The 23,642-nt window shown below is 40.6% G+C and overlaps 1 protein-coding gene across 2 annotated transcripts in view; it reads right to left on the reverse strand.

Annotated features, from left to right (window-relative positions):
* LOC140199042 (KAT8 regulatory NSL complex subunit 1-like) overlaps nt 1–23,259 on the reverse strand; it is a 170,708-nt gene extending 147,449 nt beyond the window's left edge. For both annotated transcript variants that reach the window (XM_072260478.1, XM_072260475.1), the window contains exon 1: nt 21,566–23,259. In XM_072260478.1, the coding sequence (XP_072116579.1) occupies nt 21,566–23,241 (1,676 nt within the window). In that variant the 5' untranslated portion in view covers nt 23,242–23,259. The remainder of the gene's footprint in view (nt 1–21,565) is intronic.
* Nucleotides 23,260–23,642: the final 383 nt, after the last annotated feature.

Below are 23,642 nucleotides of genomic sequence, written 5' to 3' on the forward strand. Positions count from 1 at the left end.
GTGGTGCTTTATACTTTATTGTCGCCAAACAATTGATACTAGAATGTACAATCATCACAGCGATATTTGATTCTGCACTTCCCACTCCCTGGAGCACAAATCGATAGTAAATATTAAAATTTTAAATTATAAATCATAAATAGAAAACAGAAAATGGAAAGTAAGGTAGTGCAAAAAAACCAAGAGGCAGGTCCGGATATTTGGAGGGCACAGCCCAGATCCAGGTCAGGATCTGTTCAGCAGTCTCATCACAGTTGGAAAGAAGCTGTTCCCAAATCTGGCCATTAGAGTCTTCAAGCTCCTGAGCCTTCTCCCAGAGCGAAGAGGGACGAAAAGTGTGTTGGCTGGGTGGGTCATGTCCTTGATTATCCTCGCAGTACTGCTCCAATAGCCTGCAGTGTAAAGTGAGTCCAAGGATGGAAGATTAGTTTGTGTGATGTGCTGGGCTGTGTTTATGATCTTCTGCAACTTCTTCCGGTCTTGGACAGGACAACTTCCATACCAGGTTGTGATACACCCTAGAAGAATGCTTTCTACGGTGCATCTATAAAAATTAGTGAGGGTTTTAGGGGACAGGCCAAATTTCTCTAACTTTCTCAGGAAGTAAAGGTGCTGGTGGGCCTTCTTGGCAGTGGACTCTGCCTGTTTGGACCAAGTCAGGTCATTTGTGATACTGACCCCGAGGAACTTAAAGCTTTTGACCTGTTCCACTTGCGCACCACTGACGTAAATGGGGTCGTGCGGTCCGCTACTCCTTCTGAAGTCAATAACCAATTCCTTCGTCTTGCTGACGTTGAGGGATAGGTTATTGTCTTCGCACCATGCCACCAGGTTCTTAATTTCCTCTCTGTACTCAAATTCATCATTACCCGAGATACTAGGCAGAGGAATGTTTGTACACAGGGTTACTGACAGGAAATGATAAAGTAATGGTGGTTAGGGGCGTGTACACAATCCTGTATGACGAATGGTATTGAGGTGGATGAGTGAATGCTTCAAGTTCCTCTGTGCAAACATCACCAATAGCTTGCCCTGGTCCAACGATGAAGGTAATAATGGCCAAGAAAGCACACCACACTTCTACCTTCTCAGAAAGCCAATGAAATTTGACATGACCCTGATGAACTTCATTAATTTTTTTTATAGACACACCATAAAAGGCAACCTAAGCTGATACATCACAGCTTGGTATGGCAATTTTTCAACCCAAGACAGCAAATATTTTGACATCAGAATCAGGTTTAATATCACCATAGGCTGTGAAATCTGTGAACTTAGTAGCAACTTAATGCAGTACATGATAACATAAGGTTAAAAGTAAACATATTACAGTAAATATATGGGTATTAAACAGTTAAATTAAAAATAGTGCAAAAACATAATAAAAGTGAGGTAGTGTTCATGGGTTCAATGTCCATATAGAAAGAAGATGGCAGAGGGGAAGGAGCTGTTCCTGAATCACTGAGTATGTTCCTTCAGGCTTCTGTACCTCCTTCCTGGCAGTAACAATGCGAAGAGAGCATGTCCTGGGTGATGAGGGTCCTTAATAATGGACGCCGCTATTCTGGATACTACAGAGGCCAGTACCCAAGATGGAGCTGACTAACTTTACAACTTTCTGTAGCTTATTTCGGTCCCGTGCAGTAGCAGAATGCTCTCCACAGTACATCTACAGAAGTTTGAGTCTTTTAGGTGACAAACCAAATCTCTTCAAACTCCTAAGGAAATACAGCCACAGTCTTTCCTTCTTTATAGCTGCATCATTAGGTTGGAACCAGGTTAAATCCTCAGAGATCTTGACACCCAGGAACTTGAAAATGCTCACTCTCTCCACTTCTGATCTATGAAGATTGGTTCGTGTTCCCACGTCTTAAGGCTGATTTATACTTCTGCGTCGTAGCCTATGCAAGTGGCCTACGCCGTTGTGGGCATTTATACTTGTGCGTTGGTGTGTCTGCATCGCTCTGCAATTCACCGCCAAAACGCTAGTTGGCGGTGGGGTTTCTATGCCACTGTGTTGAGTTTCTTCGTGTTGAAACTTAACACGAAGAAACTCAAACTTCAAACAACGGCGACTGAAACTGAAGCAGGGTGAACTTTCTGTGCTTGTCCAGCCACTGAGAGATATGGACGAGGAAATGCATTGCAACTATTTTCGGATGTCAGCAGGTAGATTTGACGATTTGGTTCATCGTCTCCAACCATTTACTTCACATCAGTGTACACACAGTATACTCAGAGACTGGCAATCACCATTCCAGTTTTAGCTTCAGGTGGAAGTCAACAGGTTGTAGCAACTAGCTACAAACTGGCGTCAAGCACAGGGTCCTCCATAGCTTCGGCGGTCTGTAAAGCTTTATGGAAAGCATTGCAGTCAGAGTTCCTTCCTTGCCCTTCAGGCGCCCAATGGGAAGCTATTGCAGCATAGGAGGAAATGTAATGCTACCAAGCGGACCAATCACAGTTGTTGCGGTCTGCGTCGGCACAGCGTGTGGTTACATTTTTGGGGAGGTGCGCGTCCGGCCACGACGTAGGGTATGCGGCTACACCGTACCTACAGCGTAGATTTGACGCAGAAGTATAAATTAGCCTTTTCTCTTCCTGAAGTCCACAATCAACTCTTTCATCTTACTGACGTTGAGTGCAAGGTTGTTGCTACAACACCACTGAACCAGCCGGTATATCAGCAAATCTACAGATGACATTTGAGCTATACATAGCCACATAGTACTACTTATCATGACCTTCTCATGTCCTCTTCTAGCTCTCCCAAGTCCCTTTCTAAGCTCCTTCCGAGGTACTGTACAACTCTCCAGAGCCTTATTTGAACCTTGCTTCCTGAACTTTAAGTATGCTTTCTTGACAAGATGTTATACTATTCTGTCAACCATAGTTCCTTCATTCGACCCTGTCCCTGCTTCAATAGGACAAACCCATCCAGAACACCATGCAAGTACTCCCTAAACAACCTCTACATTTCTTTGCACTTGCAAGTTCCTGCCTAATAGCATCATAATTCTCCCCTGCCAATTAAATACTTTCCCATATTGTCTGCTCCTATCTCTGTCAAAGATCAGGAACTGTGATCACTGTCTCCCAGCTAAAGTTGCAGTCATTCACCTGGAGATTTGCTACCTGAACAGGTTCATTGAGCTTTACCGCCAAAATCTTCACATTAAAATATCTACTTGCCAGAACTTTGCCCATACCTTAGCCAATATGCATAGCTCCGTAGTTTCCTTATGGTATCTTCTCAAAATTACTTTCCAATCAATCTTTACATCAACAGCAAATCTTCAGTGCATTCATTCGAGCCATTTAGAGAGACAACAGCATTAATCTATCATATCTTTCATCTTACTAACCGAAGAAAAATACTTGCGCTTCATCTTGGTTTTATGTAAGCTATTCCATTTTCTAACCATGATTCCATGATAGTTAAAATAAAAATATCAACTTCCTGATCACCTTGAATTTTGTCCTAGTATCCCACTAATATTTTTAATAATCGTTTCCAATATTTCTCTAAAGGTATTTCCATAATACCCTCGCTCCTTTCCAACCCTAAGATTGATATCTCACATGCAGGACTTTATCAAAAATAGCCTCTGTGTCAGGTTCTTCCTCTGGTCTGCTTGAACAGAATTGAATCTCTCTGCTCATCACACGCTGACAGAATTGGAAACTCCAGAATTCTGGGAGAAATGCACTTAACTATTATATACCACACTGCTCAAAATTAAGAGAAAATGCTGACTTACCTTAAATTACTTACCCTTTCAATCCAACATCCTTCATTCCATTGAATAGCTGACCTATTCTGGATGTAGAACTTAGAAGCCAGGTATACAAACATCACATACATGCAACCATCCTGTACATGATTCCACAGGCGAGCATTAAACAAGCGAGTCTAAATTCACTGCCGAATCTAGCATATATTGTATTAGGACTAACTGACATCAGAGAGGATTATATACACTTGCTAGATTTTATGTTAACCCTAGGATAATTTTGCTTGACAGAGCAAGGTCAAGGAAGTATCTGGTTGACTGAGAACAGGTAAGAGAATCAAAGATTACAAATGACAGTTATATCCAATTCAGTAAACCAAATATCTCATGGCATGATGTATCCTATGCCGCACTACTGCTTTTTGTTTCCTTCCTTCTACAGCACTCTTCAATTCTCCTGAAACTGTGATTGAATTGACCTCCAAACTAGCAGAACACTGATTCATTCACCAATTTCTGAACAGATTAAAATTTGTCTTCTAACGACCAAAGGTAAAATCTTATTTTAAAAAAGTGACCATAACAAAAATCTGTACTTCACACCTTTAACAATTGAGATTTTCAATACCTATTTAAGATCACTTCAATAACTGAACCAAGGATTTTCTTTGATGCATCAGCTACCAAGTGCCACTGTCATTAAAAACCTTTCATTAGAGTCAACTTTACCATTGTTAGAACTGACAAAACAAAAGCTTACACAGCAACTTGAGGCCTTAAACAACCTTCACATCAATATTCTTCAAGCATCGTCACAATAAAAATTATTTGACTGCACCATTTCTCCCCACATAAAATACAATCTTTATCATGTCAACAGTGAGATATCAGAAACTATTATCACTGTCTTAAAAGACATGAAATTTGTCATTTTGTGGCAGCAGTACTTTGGAAAGACAAAACTACTATAAAGTACAAAATAAATAAATAGCGCAAATATATGGAATAACAAGATAGTGTTCATGGATGGTTCAGATATCTGATGACAGAGCAAAAGAATGGCTTTACAGGCTTCTGTGCCTCCTTCAACACAAAATGCTGGAGGAACTCAGCGGGCCAGGCAGCATCTATGGAAATGAAAACTGCGCTCTTTCCAGGCCAAGACCTTTCAGCAGGACTAAAGAAAAAAATGTTTTTGCAGCCTTGATGTCTTGGATGATAGTGGCATTTGGTACCTGACACATCAAACAAAATCCTTGGTTCAGTTATGGAAATTATCTTAAATAAGTAATGAAGGTCTTAATTGTTATAGGTGTGAAATACAGGTTTGTTTGTTATAGTCACTTTTTTTTAAAAAGATTTTATTTTTGGTCATTTGGTATTTTTTTTCTCCAATCCCGCTGAAGGGTCTTGGCCCGAAATGTCAACTGTACTCTTTTCTATAAATGCTGTCTGACCTACTGAGTTCCTCCAGCATTGTGTGTGGGTGGGAAATCATAAGGGGGGGGGGGGGAAGAGGAGGCATTACTGTAAGTTTGAGAAATCTATGTTCATGCCATCAGGTTGGAGATTGTGTGTGTTGCTTGGATTTCCAGCATCAGCAGATTTTCTCTTGTTTCTTTGCCTCCTTCCTTGATTGTAGCAACAAGAGGTCACACCATAGATGGCGAGGGTCCTTCACCTTGAGAAACTCCTTCTTGAAGTGTTGAAGATTTATTTGATGGTAGGGAGGGTTGTGTCCAAGATGGAGATAACTGAGTCCATAACCCTCTGCAGTATCTGGTAATACTGTGCATTAGAGTCTCCATACCAGTCTGGGATGCAATCAGAAATACCTCCATGCATCTTTAGAAATTTGCAAACAAAACACATCAAATCACTTCAAACTCTCAACAAGCCACTGTTGTACTTTCTTTATGATTGCACAAATGTGTTGGTCTCAGGATAGATCCTGTGTTGATACCCAGGAACTTCAAGCTGTTCACCCTTTCCACCGCTGACCCCAAAAGCGAAACGTGTCCTCCGTAATTTCGGAGGTCTGTAAAGCTTTATGGAAAGCATTGCAGCCAGAGTTCCTTCCCTGCCCTTCAGTCGTTCAATGGGAAGCTATTGCAGCGTAGGAGGAAATGCGATGTTACCAAGCAGACCAATCACAGTTGCTGTGGTCTGTACTGCCGCGACGCGTAGTTACATTTTGGGAGAGGTGCACTTCAGGCTACGGTGTAGGGATCTGCGTAGGGACTGCGTAGGGTTCGCGGCTACACCGTACCTACGCCGTCGATTTTACGCAGAAGTATAAATCAGCCTTTAGGGTGGACAACCAGCGCCCTTTTCCTAGGGTGGAAATGGCTAAAATACAAGAGGGCATATTTTAAGCTGAATGGAGGAAAATACAGGGAGGGATGTCAGAGGTAGGTTTTACACAGAGAGTGATGGATGTGTGGAAAACACAGCCCAGGTAGTGGTAGAGGCAGACACATTAGGGACATTTAAGAGACTACCTAGATAAGGCACATGGATGAAAGAAAAATGAAGTGCTATGTGGCACTAGATTGAACTTGGAGTAGGTTAAAAAGTCGGTACAACATCATGGGCTAAAAGACCTGTACTGTACTATTCTATGTTCTATGAACCTGCTCCTTCTCACCTTAAATACATGCCCTGTAGTATTAGGCATGTGAGAAAATGACATTTAAGATCATCCCTTTGATGATCTTATAAACCTCAGATCTCCCATCAACCTCCAATGACCCACAGAAAACAACCCAAGTTTGTCCAACCTCTCCTTAGACACATGTACTTTAATCCATGCAGCACCTTCTCCATAGCCTCCAAATTCTTTCTGTAATGGGGCATTCAGAACTGACAGAAATACTCCAGATACAGTCTAACCAGAGTTTAATCAACCTGCAACCTATCTTCCTGGATCTTGAACTCAATGCCTCAACTAAGAAAGGCAAGCAAGCCATATGCCTTTTTCACTACCCTATCAACCTGTGCAGGGACTCTCAGGGAGCTTGGACCCCAAGATCCCTTTGTACACAGACACTGTCTAGCTACTAACAGTGCACTGTCCCTTTCATTACACCATTTTTTACAGTGTCTCAACTACTTTGGAATTGTCTGTCTTCCTATCAAAATAATTGACAATTAGTGTAAAGGAGGTCAAGGGCAGTGGGTGCAGAGAAACATTACCAGTTGCATATTCCCTTCCAACTGGAACACCATTTCAGAATTACATTTAGTGGCAACTTCATTAGGTACACCAGTACACCTGCTTATTAATGCAAATATCTAATCAGCCAATCCTGTGGCAGCAACTCAATGCATAAAAGCACGCAGACATGGTCAAGAGGTTCAATTGTTGTTTAGATCAAATATCAGAATGGGGAAGAAATGTGATATTTGTAACCTCAACCGTGGAATGATTATTGGTGCCAGAGGGGATGGTTTGAGCATCTCAGAAGCTGATCTCCTTGGGTTTTCACTCACAAGAGCCTCTGGAATTTACAGAGAATGGTGTGAAAAACAAGCACTATCTAGTGAGCAGTTCTGTGGGTAAAAATGCCTTATTAATGAAAGAGGTCAGAGAATGGTCAGTCTCTGACTCTGATCAGTCTCCAAAGCCAACAGAAGAGCATTCTTCAGGAGGGTGAACTATTAGAAAGACAGGTACCTGGCCGAGTTACTAAAGATCTGCGCTGATCAACTGGCTGGAGTATTCACCGATATATTTAACCTCTTACTTCAGCAGTCTGAGGTACCCACCTGCTTCAAGCAGGCTTCAATTATACCTGTGCCTAAAAAGCTATGATAACCTGCCTCTAGGACTACCATCTAGTAGCACTTACATCCATTGTGATGAAGTGCTTTGAGAGGTTGGTTATGAAACATATCATCTTCTGCTTGAGAAGTGACTGGGATCTTCTCCAATTTGCCTACTGTCACAAGATCAACAGCAGAGACCATTACATTGGCTCTTCACTCAACTCTAGAAGATCTGGACAGTGAAGTTACTTACATCAGGATGCTCTTTATTGAAAGGTCATGTCTAACTACTCTTAGAGAGTTTTTCAAGGAAGTTACCAGGAAAGTTGATGAGGACAAGGTAGTGGATGTTGCCTACACGGACTTTAGCAAGGTATTTGACATGGTCTTGCATGGAAAGCTGGTCCAGAGGTTCAGTCATTCAGCTTTTAAGATGAGGTAATATACTGGATTAGACATTAGCTTTGTGAAAGAAGCCAGAGAGTGATAGTAGATGGTTGCCTCTCTGACAGGAGGCCTGGGATTAGTGAAGTGTCGCAGGGATCAATGCTGAGTCTGTTGTTGTTTGTCATCTATATCAACGATCTGCATGATAATGTGGTTAACTGGATCAGCAAATCTGCGGAAGACACCAAGATTGGAGGTGCAGTGGACTGCAAGGGAGGCTATCAGGGCTTGCAGTGGGATCTGGACCAGCTGGAAAAATGGGCTGAAGATGGCAGATGAAATTTAATGCAGTTAAGTGTGAGGAGTTGCACTTCAGTAAGACCAACCAGAGTAGGTCTTACACAGTGTACGCTAGGACACTAAGGAGTACTTTAGAACTAAGGGATCTGGTAATACAAGCCCATAATTCATTGAATGTGGCTTCATAGGCTGATAGGGTTGTTAAAGCTTTGACACATTGGCACTCATAAATCACAGTTTTGAGTACAGGAGATGGGATGTGATGTTGAAGTTGTATAAGACATTGGTGAGGCCTAATTTGAAGTATTGTGTGCAGTTTTAGTCAACTACCTACAGGAAAGATGTAAATAAGTTTAGAAGAGTGCACAGAAATTTACAAGGATGTTGCCAGGTCTGGAGGACCCAAGTTGTTAAGGAAATATTATATAGGTATGGACTTTATTCCTTGGAATGTAGAAGATTGAGAGGAGATTTGATAGAGGTATACAAAATTATGAGTAGAGATTAGGCAAATGCAAGTACACTTTTTCCACTGTGATTGAGTGGGACTACAACTGGAGGTCATGGGTTAAGGGTGAAAGGTGAAAAGTTTAAGGGGAACATGGGGGAGAAACTTCTACACTCAGAGGGTCATGAGAATGTGGAATGTGCTGCCAGCACAAGTGTTGCATGCAAACTTGATTTCACTATTTAAGAGAAGTTCTGATAGATACATGGATGTTAGGGGTATGGTGGGTTATGATCCCGGTGCAGGTTGATGGGAGTAGGCAGTTTAAATGATTTGCACAGACTAGATGGGCTAGTCTTGTTGCTCTACTTCCCTATGACCACAGCTTGACATTCAATACTATCATCCCATCAAAACTAATCAAGAAGCTTCAAGACCCGGGCATCAATACCTCTGTGCAACTGAATCCTTGATTTCCTCACATGCAGACCCCAGTCAGTTTGGATTGGCAACATCTTCTCTACAATCTCCATCAGCACAGGTGCACCACAGGGCTGTGTGCTTAGCCCCCACTTTACTCGCTTTAAGCACAGATCCAACACATTTAAATTTGCTGATGACACCACTGTCGTTGGCCAAATCAAAGATGGTGACGAATCAACATACAAGAGGGAGACTGAAAATCTGGCTGAGTGGTGCCACAACAACCACCTCTCATTCAATTTTAACAAGACCAAGGTATTGATTATTAACTAAAGGAGGAGGAAACCAGAGGTCCATGAGCCAGTCCTCATCAGGGGTTTAGAGGTGAAGAGGGTCAGCAACTTTAAATTCCTCCATGTTATTATTTCAGAGGATCCATCCTGCATCCAACACATAAGTGCCATGCATTACAAAGTACAGCAGCGCCTCCACATTCTTAGAAATTTGCGAAGATTCAGCATGTCATCTAAAACTTTAACAAACCTCTATAGATGTGTGGTGGAGAGTATGGCGACTGGTTGCATCATGGCCTGATATGGAACCACCAATGCCCTTGAATGGAAAAGTCTACTAAAAGTAGTGGGTACAGCCCAGTACATCAGGGTAAAGCCCCACACACCACTGAGCACATCCACATGTAGCACTGTCACAGAAAAGCAGTATCCATCATCCAGCATACAGGTCACACTTTCACCTCGCTACAGCCATCAGAAAAGAGGTAAAGGAGCCTCAGCACCCAAACTGCTAGATTTAGGAAACTTTATTACCATTCAACCAACAGGCTATTGAACCAAATGTGATAACTTCACTCACCCCATCACTGAACTGTTCCCACAACCAATACACTTACTTTCAAGGACTCTTCAACTCATTTTCTCGATATTTATTATTATCATCTTTTTTCTTTCTTTTTGTATTTGTAGTTGTCTTTGCACATTGGCTGTTAATCCATTCTATGTCTTCATTGATTCTATTGTATTTCTTGTACTTACAGTGAATGTCTGCAAGAAAATGAATCTCAGGATTGTATATGGTGACATACGTACATCGATAATAAATTTACTTAGAACTTTGGACTGGTTCAGCTGACAGGGAGGCAAGAGCAACTCAAATAACCACGTGTCACAACAGAAGAGCATCTCTGAATGCTCAACAGGTCAAACCTTGAAGTGGATGGGCTACAGCACAAGAACACACCGGGTTCCACTCCTGTCAGTTAAGAACAGGAAACTGAGGTTACAGTGGGCACAGGCTCACCAAAACTGGACAGTTGAAGATTGGAAAAGCATCACTTGGTCTGATAAATCTCAATTTCTCTGCAACGTGCAGCTGGTAGCCAGTATTTGGCATAAACAACATAAATGCATGGATCAATCCTGCCTTGTGTCAAAGGTTCAGGGTGGTGGTAGCGGTGTAATGGTGTGGGGAATGGTTTCTTGGAATACATTAGGTCCCTTAATACAAATTCGCATTGTTTAAACGCAACAGCCTACCTGAGTATTGTTGCTGACCATGTACATCAGTACTTCTGGAATATTTTCATGAGGACTGTACTGGTTCATGGTGGCAACTTGCATCTCAACAATAATTAGGGATTAGCAATGACCGCTGGCCTTGCCAAGGGTGCCCTGATAGCAAAGAAAACAATTGTTTTTAAAAAATGGCTGGGAAGTAGTTTAGAATCTCCAACAGACATAACATTATTTCCTTTGATAAAACATAGCAAAAACGTATTCCATAAAATTATCATAGAATTATCATGCTCCGAGATGATTTACAAGGTTCAAGAAATTATTACATTGATGCTTCTGATAATCTTTTCTGTAAGTGATGTAAATCAACACCTTTACCAACTCTGGCAATCTTACTAGATTACCAGCTTCCTAAAGATGGATGGCATTCTCTGAGGATGATTAAGAATGAAATTCTCCTGGATGCTAGATTTAAGGACTGGACAGCTAAAGGAATAACAGCTATTTGCAATATAATGAAAGAACGAACACTGTTCAGTTTTGAAATGCTCAAAGAGAAACACTTATTAGAAAATCAAGAAATACACATAAAAGTTGCTGGTGAATGCAGCAGGCCAGGCAGCATCTCTAGGACGTTTCGGGTCGAGACCCTTCATCAGGACTAACTGAAAGAAGAGATAGTAAGAGATTTGAAAGTGGGAGGGGGAGGGGGAGATCCAAAATGATAGTAGAAGACAGGAGAGGGAGGGATGGAGCCAAGAGTTGGACAGTTGATTGGCAAAAGGGACATAAGAGGATCATGGGATGGGAGGCCTAGGGTGAAAGAAAGGGGGAGGGGGAAGCCCAGAGGATGGGCAAGGAGTATAGTGAGAGAGACAGAGGGAGAAAAAAGAGAGAGAGAAAAAGAATGTGTGTATATAAATAACGGATGGGGTACAAGGGGGAGGTGGGGCATTAGCAGAAGTTTGAGAAGTCAATGTTCATGCCAACAGGTTGGAGGTTACCCAGACGGAATATAAGGTGTTGTTCCTCCAACCTGAGTGTGGCTTCGTCTTGACAGTAGAGGAGGCCGTAGATAGACATATCAGAATGGGAATGGGATGTGGAATTAAAATGTGTGGCCACTGGGAGATCCTGCTTTCTCTGTTGGACAGAGCGTAAATATTTAGCAAAACGATCTCCCAGTCTGCACCGGGTCTCACCAATATATAGAAGGCCACATCGGGAGCACCGGACCGCAGTATATCACCCTAGCCAACTCACAGGTGAAGTGTTGCCTCACGTGGAAGGGCTGTCTGGGGCCCTGAATGGTAGTGAGGGAGGAAGTGTAAGGGCATGTGTAGCACTTGTTCTACTTACAAGGATAAGTGCCAGGACGGAGATCGGTGGGAGGGATGGGGGGACGAATGGACAAGGGAGTCGTGTAGGGAGCGATTCCTGCGGAAAGCGCGAGGGGGGGGGGAGAGATGTATTTAGTGGTGGGATCCCGTTGGAGGTGGCGGAAGTTATGGAGAATGATATGCTGGGCCCGGAGGCTGGTGGGGTGGCAGGTGAGGACAAGGGGAACCCTATTCCTAGTGGGGTGGCGGGAGGATGGAGTGAGAGGAGATGTGCGTGAAATGGGGGAGATGCGTTTGAGAGCAGAGTTGTGGTGGAAGAAGGGAAGCCCCTTGCTTTAAAAAAGGAGGACATCCTCTTCCTCCTTTTACCGGTATTTACAGATGCAACTGTATGTTAACAGGATGGTTAAAAATGTAACAAAGGCAAGTAAGTACATGTGTGATAGAGCTATTTAGAAAAGCATATAATTCAGACAACAGTAGTAGAATAATTTCAAGTGTGTATAAGGGTTTGTCAAATCTTAAAACACATTCAACTTCATACATTAAAACAAAATGGGAGAAGGAAGGAGGGCTAATAATGTGAGGAAGACTGGATAATAATATGGAGGTATCAATGGAAGTGTACCAGTTCACAGAAATGGAGGAGGTTCGGGTGGAAAAACTTGGTAAGATATTTTATTACAACCTCTCAGAAATCCCATTATGATAGTAACCCCCCAGTTTGCTGGAGAAATTGTGGAAATCAAAATGCAAACCATCAACATATTTTCTGGGAATGCCCGGTTATCAAAGAGTATTGGAGTGAGATACATAAAGCCCTACAAGACATCTTTAAATGTGAAATACCCTTAGAGAGTAAGACCATATATTTTGGGTATATACCTCAAGAATGGTTGAAAAGAGATAAATATTTAATGAATGTACTGCTGGTGGCTGGTAAAAAGACCCTTACCAGGAAATGGTTATCACAAAAGAGCCCAACTTTAAATGTATGGATGGAAACTACAATGGACATTTACAAACTGGAGAAGATAACAGCATCTGTTAATCATCAGGTGGAACAATTTTATTCATACTGGAAAAAAATGGATTAACTACATAACACCTCATAGGCCTGATTTTATTCTCACAAGTCAATGAATATGTTGTAAAAAAAAAATCACTCTCCACTCTGTACATAGTTTTCTTCTTTCCATTGTTCTTCCTTTCTTCTCCTTTCTATAAGTGTATCTATCTGTCTAGGTACCATATCTGATGCTGACGTTGGTGACCATGGTTTTCCATATAGATCTACCCTTCATTTTTTGGATGACTTCCATTTCCTTGATGTGTAGCCACCTGGCCAGGCTTTTGATGTACATAAGCTGAGATCTTCCTCTAGGTTTGCTCCCCTCAATCTTTCCAGAGAGAATGAGTTTTTCTAGTTCATCTTCCCGCATGATGTGCCCTAGGAATCTGAGTTGTCTTTCTCTTATTGTTGTATGAGTGATCAAACTGCTTGGGCTCTTCTGAGAACTTCATTTGATGTGTGTGTGGTCCATGATATTTTTAACGTTCTCCAGTAGAACCATAATTCAACTGCTTCTAGACTCTTTTCCATTGCTGGAGAAATGGTCCAGCATTCACTTCCATAAGTCAGGATAGCATAAATGTAGCACTGCAGTATTCTGTTTTTAATGTACATGCTCATCTTTCTGTCTGTTAATATGGTCTTCATTTTTGGAAAGCTTCTTTCGCCATTACTATTCTGTATTTGACATCTGTGTCGCACCTGCCATTACTTGTTATTAGGCTGCCAAGATATTTGAATTTGTTGACTTGTTTGATGTTTGTATTTCCAATCTTGATCACACATTGTGGGATGTTTGTCGTTCTGGAGATGACCATGTTATGTCTTCTTGGTGTTGATTGAGAGGCCTCTGCGATTACTTTCTGCTGCCACTATAGTGAGTAGTTCTTGAAGTTTTGTTTCCGAGTCAGCTATTAGTACGATGTCATCAGTATATCTGATGTTATTTATATTATGGCCTCCAATTGTGAATTCTTTGATGTCTTTGATACTTCTCAAGATATTTTCACTATACAGGTTGAATAAGTCTGGCGAAAAGACACAATCTTGCCTGACTCCTCTCATGATATTCACATACTCACTCACTTCTCCTTCTATTGTGATGGATGCTGTCTGGTCCCAGTACAAGTTTCTTAAGAACGTATATCTTTCCCATCTATGTCAAGATCTTGAAGCATTTCCAGAAGATCTTGCTGTCTGACAACAAGACAAAATGAAGAATACAAACAACTTGATAAGACAATAAAAAGAAAATGCAGAGAAGCTAAAGCATGATACAAACCTGTAACCCTGGAACAAAGTTGATGCACAATAAGATTAAAGAACTAACGGGGAAATTACCTTGCTCAGCAAGTGGATGCATCAAGGCAAAAGATGGCAGCTTAATTATGAACAAAAAGGAAATCCTAAACAGATGGACAGAATACATAAAAGAACTTTTTGAAGACCAAAGAGGAGAAAAATTGAACATAAAGAATCTTGAAGGACCTAGCATTCTAAAATCAGAAATTCAAGCAGCCGTAAATAAAACAAAACATAACAGAGCAACTGGTCCAGACAACATCGATGTTGAAATGATACTGGCCTTAGAAGATTTTGGAATAGAGAAAATAACAGAAAAAGCAAATGAAATCTATGATCATGGGGAGATACCTGATGATTTAAGTAAATCAGTGTTCATCACACTTCCAAAGAAAGAGGGAGCAAACAGAATGCGAGTTACATCGTACAATAAGCCTGATGAGCCACGTGGCAAAAATTATTCTCAGAGTAATCATGATGAGAGAAAGACGCTGTATAAAACCAGAAATCAGTAAAGAACAATGCGGCTTTGTGGAAAACATTGGAACTAGAAATGCAATTTTCATGCTACGAATGATCTGTGAACAAGCCATCCAGGTGCAAAAAGACATCTACCGATGTTTCATTGACTACAAGTGTATACCTCAGATAAATATTATGTGGAGATTTGTGACAAATATGATTATATGATATGTATGTACAGTATCTGAAATACATCTTTTGTTTGATGAAATTCAGTAACAGAATTTTTTTTAAAGTATGTAATTTTCTCAGCAAATTCACAACTTCTGTGAAACAGATTTCCTACTCCAACTCTTCAATCTCCAAAACACTACCATTAAAAAGCTCATTGTTCAAGAACTAACACCCACATGATCCATCCAAGCACTTAAGAAAAAGCAATTCATGTAATTATACATAGAAATAATAGCATTATTACTTTAACTGTCAAAACTTATTTAAGTTCAAGCACTGACCAAAACTGACAAACCAAAGGACAGCATTAAACACGATTCCCCCTGACAGGAAGCTTAATTCCTAGAGTTTAAGGATTTGGCAAGAACATTATGGAGTAGTGTAATTTTACCAAGTTCTCGCCATCGTGGAAGTGATTTTGTTTTTTTTTAAAAAGAGGATGTAGATAAATTTCTGCAAAAATCAGGAAATCCATAGTTACAGGGAACTGATAGTGAAAAGATAGAACCTCAGATAAGCTATGATCACATTAAATGATGGGACAAGCTTGAAAGGCCAAATATCCTACTCCTGCTCCTATTTTAAGTTCTTAAGTTTCTTTAGAAAACAGAAGTTACATCATCATATATCAAACCGATTGGGGGGGGAGGGGGGAGAGGGCGGGGAAATAGAGAAATTAGATCGGTTGACCTGCCAGAGTGATAAAAACTATAACAGAAGTCTGTTATTCAGGATAATGTATGTAGATTGTAAGTTCTAATAAGTAACAAAAGACAATATACATTCTGAAAGGGTAGTTCATACCAGAAAAACATGACTGCACATTTCGTGGTAACCATACACAGGAAACATCAAGCACCCATTTATACTAATCGCATTTTATTCTCTCCACAATGCTATCAACTACTCAACCAACCCCCCCCCCGCCACCACCACCACCACCCCCATTAGCTTGGTAAATTTCAAGTCATTATGGGAAGGAATGTAGATAGTACAGAAATCAATTGTCTAAATTGCAGGAAGACCGGTTTCGATAACATTAGACAGAACCCAGCAATCATAAACATGGAGCAGCTACTTGCAGATTAGCAGGACCACTTTAAAAAAAATCAAATGGTGAGAGCATTCAGGGTCACACAAGGTTCATGGAATCTTGGATGTCAAGGGATAGCAAGGTGTTGATAAATGAAAAAAGGAAGCAATAACAGGCATTGAGCACTGAAACCAAGAGAAGCATTTCAGGAGTGTAGGAGTGCTCAAAGAAACTAGGATGAAAGGGACCAACAAAATGTCACTGCCATGTAAAACAATGAAAAGTGCAAGAACATGGCAATGGAAAGAGTGGGACCCATTAGAGGACTAAATAGCAATCTGTACATGGAACCAATGCACATGAGTAAGTTTTTAAATGAATCTGTAGTTGCTTCAGATATAGTATATGAAGCCTTCAGTTGGGAAAAGTGAAAGTCTGGAACAAAAAAATATAAAATCAGAGGAAGTATTAGAAGTCACAGCAGCCATAAAAGGCTGATAAATCCCCAGGGCCTGACAAGATAAATTCCAATATTCTATAGAGGCAACGAAAAAGTCAGCCAAGACTCTGTTTGAAATACTCGAATCTTCACTGGGTACAGATGCCAGATGAGCATAAAGTAGCAAATGTGGAACCGTGAGGAATGATGTTTCATTTAGCTGTGTATCTAATTATGGTTGAAATATAATAAACCTGAACTTGAACTTTATTCAGTAAGGACAGAAGAATAAGACAGGTAATTATAGGCGAATTAGGTTAACGTCAATAGTGAAGTTACTGGAACAATATTGGAAAGAATTAATCAAAACAGATAAAGATTAGGACTGAACAGGGATAGTCAGTGCAGTTTTGTTGGTGAGAAATCCATTTGACTAACTTAATTGAATTTTATGAAGAGGAAACTATACTGATGAGAGTTATGCATTTGATGTGGTCTCCAAAAAAGGCCTATGAAAAGGTCCCATAAAAAGGCTGATCCAAAAGGTTAGAATCCAAGGAATAAAAGGTAGGTTGGATAGCTGCATCAAAAATTGGTTTAGTATAAGGAAAGGGAGAGTGAGAGTAAAAGCTTACTATTGTGATTGGAAGCTGATGACCAGTGGTGTACAATAGCAATTAGGTCCTGGGACCCTGATAATTTATTTTATGATAGTGTATTCTGTTTAATTGGGCCTTTGGTTAATTGGGGCAGCTGCTTATTTAGGACAATTCTTAAAAAACAAAACCTCAACGAGAAAATATCCAGGATTCCGTGTTTATTTAGGACACCGTGCCACTTAATTGAGGCAAGAGACTGTTGCCTCTCTACTAGACTGACCTTTCTACTAGTGTCAGTCGCGTGCATGTAATGTAACAGTTAGTACACCACACTATCTCCTTGCCCAACCAGCTCTTTACTTCATCCCTTCCCCTTCAGGTTTCACCTACCACCTTGTGTTTTTTTTCTCCCCTCCCCTGCACCTTTTAAATCTACTCCTCAGCTGTTTTTGTCAAGTCCTGCTGAAGGGTTTCAGCCCAAAACATCAACTGTACCCTTTTCCTAGATGCTGCCTGGCCTGCTGAGTTTCTCCAGCATCTTGTGTATGTTGCTTGCATATCAAATACCATGTTACACATTTTTATGGTGTTATTGGTTGGCAAAGGATGCTATTGTTGACAAAAACATACATCACCAATGTGGTCGAGAAACAGAGACCCATGCAGCACAGAAACAGGCCATTTGGCCTACTCAGTCTATGTTGACCAATCAAATACTGATCTAAATATTCCTTAAGTGATGTAAACCAAAGCACCTTTGTACCTCAATACTTTAATACCTTACCGCTCATTGTCATATCTTTATTAGTCCTCCCAAAGTCCTCACCTCACACTTATCAGAATTCTGACTGCCTTTCCCCTGACAATATTACCATCCAGTCAACAGCACGCTGCAGTTTATGATTATTCTCAACACCATTAAAACCATTAATCTATAGACTTACTAATTATGCCAATATTAGTACAGCCATAAGAAACTATTTTGCCTTCATTCGTTCATTCTGATACCCAGTACAGGGTTCCTTCAGAGTCCTATTTCAGAATCAGATTTAGTATCATTGACATATCAGGAAATTTGTTGTTTTGTAGCAGTACATTTCAACAGCTAGTAATAAAAATTATAAATTACAATAAAAAGTATATATAAAAAATAAAGTAGCACAAAAAGAGGAGAAAAAAATGAGGTAGTGTAAATGGGTTCATTGAACATTCAGAAATCTGATGGCAGAGGGGAAGTTCTTCCTGAAACAATGAGTGTGTCTTCGTGGCAGCAATGAGAAGAGGGCATGTCCTTGATGAATGGGGTCCTTAATGATGGATGCCACTTTTTTGAGGCATCAGCTTTTGAAGGTGTCCTGGATGCTGGGAGGCCAGGGCTCATGATGGAGCTGGCAATTTTCTGCAGCTTTATCCAATCCTGTGCAGTGGCCCCTCCATTCCAGACGGTGATGCAATCATTTATAATACTCTCCACGCTAGATATACAGTAATTTGCAAGTGTCCTCTGACATACCAATTCTCCTAAAACTCCTAATGAAATATAGCAGCTGTCATGTCTTCTTTGTAATCTTTCTTTCCTTATTTCACTGTAATACTCAATTCTGGGATGGGTTACTGGGTTCGGGTTGCTTAGAAATGGCTTTGATTAGATCAAGATAATCAGAAAAGAGCTGAACTTAAACAAGGTGAAAAAATGAATTCCTTAAGTTTAATTAAATAATTTATCTTCATATGTACATTTCTAGTTTTGAGGAAAAAGTACCAAATTGCAGCTAATATATTTGAAGGTCCTTCAAGTTGACTCTTGGGTCAGGAATCACTTGATTGCATTCATAGCATTGGTCCTCTGCCATCTTCATTTTCCAGGTGGAAAAAGGGTTCTAACAACTGCTTTGCTATGCAAAATCAAAGCTCAGCTCTACTCAACATGCTCAAGTTCCCCAAAAGAGTCAATGCATTGTGATCAGCAGAACCACAATGGAAACAGACCACGTTCCTGCAAAATTAATAATGACAATGTCTCTACATGGCAATAGAGTACAATTAGCTAAAACATGCAAATGGATTTTACCTTGGTTATATTTATCAGAAAATTTTTGACCAAAAATAAGTTTTCATTTATCTTAGCAAGATAAACTTGGGGGAATAAATTAGTGTTTGAAATTATGAAGTTACAAGAAAAAAATGCCAGCTTTCAATAAATCATTGGAATAAAGACAGTTTACATAAGCAAAACAATTCTCAAAATGATCATCTTGAAACTTTAATGTCATTTGCTGCATCATATCATCTAGTAAGCACATGCTGATTCCCATGATTCCATGAGGAAAGCCATACACATGCATTCCAAACAGGAACACTCCCTCATCAACCTTACAAGACAACAGCTGTAACTGCATTAGGACAAGATCTTAACTTTTATATTTCAATATTGCTCTTCAGTAGCTAAACAGTCTATAGAGCATGATGAAAGAGTGGGACTCAAGATTGTCTTCTGCATTGCTTTATGAATCCTTTACACAATGATCTATTATTTACAGATTAAAATCAAAAATCAATGAAAAATTTGGACTCACAGAACTCCAATGAGGACTTTAAACATTTAGTTATTTGCACTAATAGTTTTAGCTTCAAGTGACTGAGGAAATATTATTATGTGACGTTAAAGATCAATGTCAACTGTTTTGGACAATATTGAGGGAATGCAGCACTGCCAGTGGGCAGCTTCTTGCAAATGATATCTATCTATATCTCTCCCTCTCACTCTTTCGTGAATGCTGAAGACCACACTGATATTTATACAACAGGAAAATATGAAACTCCAAAATTTATCCCTCATTTATGTTTCTAAAACCAATTTATCAACACATCAGTATTAATGGGAGCTTGTTATATTATGACTAGCTGTCATATTTCCCAAAATACTGAAGTACTCTTTGTAAGATCAATCATGTTTTAAAAGAACATTTTGAAATGTAATAAAGTGAGGTGAAAAGCACTATACAGACCCAATTCACTGTCTTTTTATACCAACTCAGCTGTAATATATTTAATTGGTGCATGATGCACACTTCAAGAATCTTTCACTTCTACTTCCCATAGCACAGTTGGGCCACACTTCAATGTCGTTGGTGGTTGAACATCAAATTTCAATTATCCTCTGATTCAGTGAGCATCTTAATGGAAGATCTGCCACCAAAATTACATTACAATGAAGGAGAAAGAATTATTCAAATTAATATTTCTCAGCTGATCTGCAGACCTGGCCATCGATTGGCAAATGATATGAAGATATCATGCAAACTTTCTAATTAAAATTCAAACTAACTCAAAATAAGTGAATAAAACTCTTTAAATAAAAAGGATAAAAGGTGTACCTTGAAAATGAAGGATCATTATTTATTTTAATCTTGCAACAATTAAATCCTAATGTGTATAATCAAAGGAATGAAGAAACACTTAACAAGAAATTGGTCACTACACTTCATTCACAGAACACACCTGGCAGTCTTGCTAAAAAGCACACCGTTTTCAAAATGCAAAGCACTATGATCATTATCCCAAAAAAATTGCAAATATAACTTTTCTCAAAATAGCGCAGCAGAATAAATTAAATCAGGGCATAATTGATAACTCAACCAGGCAGATGTCAACCTGTGCTAAATAAATTTGTAAACAGAAGCCAAAAATGAATCAATTCTGGTAAATTAAGGAAACATAATTTAGGGACTATTTTACACAAGCAAGACCAAAGACTGTTGAACATACAGGCAAACAAGATACCACTCAGTAAACAAGACAAAATTCAAGTTCTGAGTGTCAAAAATCAGAAGATTGGAGTCTAGCCCAAGGTAAACTCAAAGGTTATCAGGTCTGCCTATTGCCAAACAGGAATAAAACGAGATTTTAATTCACCACTTTCAGCTTCTTCAATGGTTGAATTTAATTATCATTGTACCTCTTTAGACTTACAATACAATTTTAAAGTCAGGAAAACGAGATGATTAATACTGACAGAAAAACAAAAATGTCAAAACAAGCATTTAACACGCCTAAACGATTAATACCCTGCTACTCTATTGGCACTGGTATTATAAACTTCAAAACATATTGCTGCACTGTGGAAGGCTTATACAACACAATCCATTGATTAATCCTGTGACTGGTGGACATGATTCAGAGCATCCTGTTACTTCAGCAACATTAAAAGCAACAGACTAAAGCAGACCTTCCAACTCAAGTCAATGGGGATGCACACAGAGCTTCTGCTCAAGATAGATTCCTATCCAAGTCTGAAGTCCAGATCTCATCTACTGGTGTCTTTGACAAATTAATAGCAAGAATAAAACATTTTTAATTTTACAAACTCTAAGATATTGTCCATTTTAAAGACATGATTGCTTCTTTAGTCTTAAATTGAAATGGGAAAGTACATTCACAAAACCAAATGATAAAAACAGCCCATTATACAAGTCAATACCTCTTTACTTACAGAATTGCATGCCGATACTCCAATTTTGCATCATTTGTACCATCCTCTTCCAAATCAGTCTCACCCCCTGAGCTGCTTTCTGTGGCATCAGAATCAAATGCTCGCTCAGAAGTTCTGAGTTTTGCAGTCACACTGGACACCAATTTCAGTAGATCCTCAGAGATAGCTCGATCTTTCACAAAACCAGAGAAAGTATCCCCATTCAGTGAAGATAGTAAACATTTATTGCTCTCCCCAAATCCGAGGGAGGAACTAGAACAGGAATGAACACCATCAGCATCTACTTCTGGATCCGTCCTTGGAAAAGTACTCCTCAGCAGTAAAGATCCAACCTGCAGGTTGCCACTCCCATGCAAAGTGCTTGCATATTTATTATTAGTGCTACTACAGTTATTAATAAGACTTTTGGTGAAAGTGGAAGAAAATTGCTTTAGACTATGTCCCACCAAACCTGCTAGCTGCTGCTGGGCATGGCGCTCCACCTGCTTAGCTTGCACAACTTGCAAACGCTTGCAGAGTCGATGAGCCCTGGTCCTGATCTCAGCTTGTTTACTTGCAACTACTAAACTCTGAGCACTCACCTCATCCTGGCTAACATTAAAATTATTCTGACTGCTAGCAATGCTGAGACTGTTATGGTGGTTAGTCGTGTTTGTGCTGATGCTCTCAGGAGAATGTTTTTTTGTGTTTTGGGTCTCAGTCCCCAGACAATTTAGATTTATTTCGCCGCAGTGTGGTTTGAACGAAACTCCCACCGGTTTGGAGCCATGAAGATCCGCTCGACATCCATACTCGAGGTTGGGGATTTTGCCGCTGCCTTTCGTCAGTAGGCCGAAATCAGTTGCAGAAGTGTTAGTACTTCTTTGCAGCCTGTGCCAGCGTCTTTTATCCGAGTTTCCCTTTCCAGGCGAGGCCGAATTTAGCGAGATGGCGCCGTTGCTCCGCTGGACGCCACAGCCGCCCACCGCTTTGTTACTGCCATTCACCAGGCCAGAGTCACAGCTGAGACAAGGCGTTTCTTTCATCAAGCCATTGCCGCTGGTGCTCGAATCCGTAACTTTACCCATCTCTTTCTCGTCGCCCGTGGCACAGAAAACTCCATCAGAATTCATTCTGTCCTGACGCTTGCTGTAAATCTGCGAGTCCCCCCTATTTAGGCCGAGGCCGGGGGCTTCCGTACAACTCACCCGCCTCTGTTGCAACTCGCCGGCCTGGTGGTGGCGATGGTGCCGCCGGTGAGGAGAATGGTGGCGGTGGTTGTGATGGTTGTGGTGATTATAAGTTTTTGTCTCAGGCTCTTTCGCTCCTCCCTGAACGGCCACAGCGCAACTCTCGCCGTGGTAAAAAGGCTCGGTCTCCGGGCGCCGCCGCACTCTAGTCGGCCGGGCCAAGAACAGAGAGTCCATACGGCCGACGGAAAAATATAAAGGGTCGGCGAGTTTTTTATTTTTATTATTTTCCTCCCCTGCGTCTTCGTCTAAAGTGCCATTAGAGGCCGCAGATGAAAGCGGCGAAGACGAGGGCAACGAGAACGCTGGTGAAGAAGACGACGACGATAGCGGCGGCAGTGATGATGACGACACCGCCAAGTTGAGTCCGTGGTGCTGCTGCCGCGCTTCGCTAGTGCTTTCACTCACAGCCGGTGAAGCTATTCGCTTCAAGCGACCGGCGGCCATCTTGTTTCCTAGCTCTCCCTTCCCCCACCCTCCCCTGCTCCCCTCCCCCACCACAAAATGGCGGACTTGTTGGGTCACGGGGAAAAAGCGCGCGCGCCCACAACACCAACGGATGATCGTAGTGAAATTAAGGAAAATACTGTGTAAAAGGCTTTTATGCCAGGTCTTCATCATTCGTTTAGTCGTTTATTATTCTATCCCCTTAACGTAATACTCAAAACTCCAATGTAAAATTATTCTAAAGGTGGGTTGTTTAACCCGCTTGCGCTATTACTAAAAAGAGTGGAATTTAATTTAAAATACTTCGTATTTAAATAGTAATCACGTTCAAATTTTCACGTGTACGAATTAATAAAAACACTTCAAGTATAGCTAAGCTATATATAGTACGGGCTTGCCCC

The sequence above is a fragment of the Mobula birostris genome, chromosome 1, assembly GCF_030028105.1.
Source record: "Mobula birostris isolate sMobBir1 chromosome 1, sMobBir1.hap1, whole genome shotgun sequence".
In the NCBI taxonomy this organism is placed as follows: Eukaryota; Metazoa; Chordata; class Chondrichthyes; order Myliobatiformes; family Myliobatidae; genus Mobula; species Mobula birostris.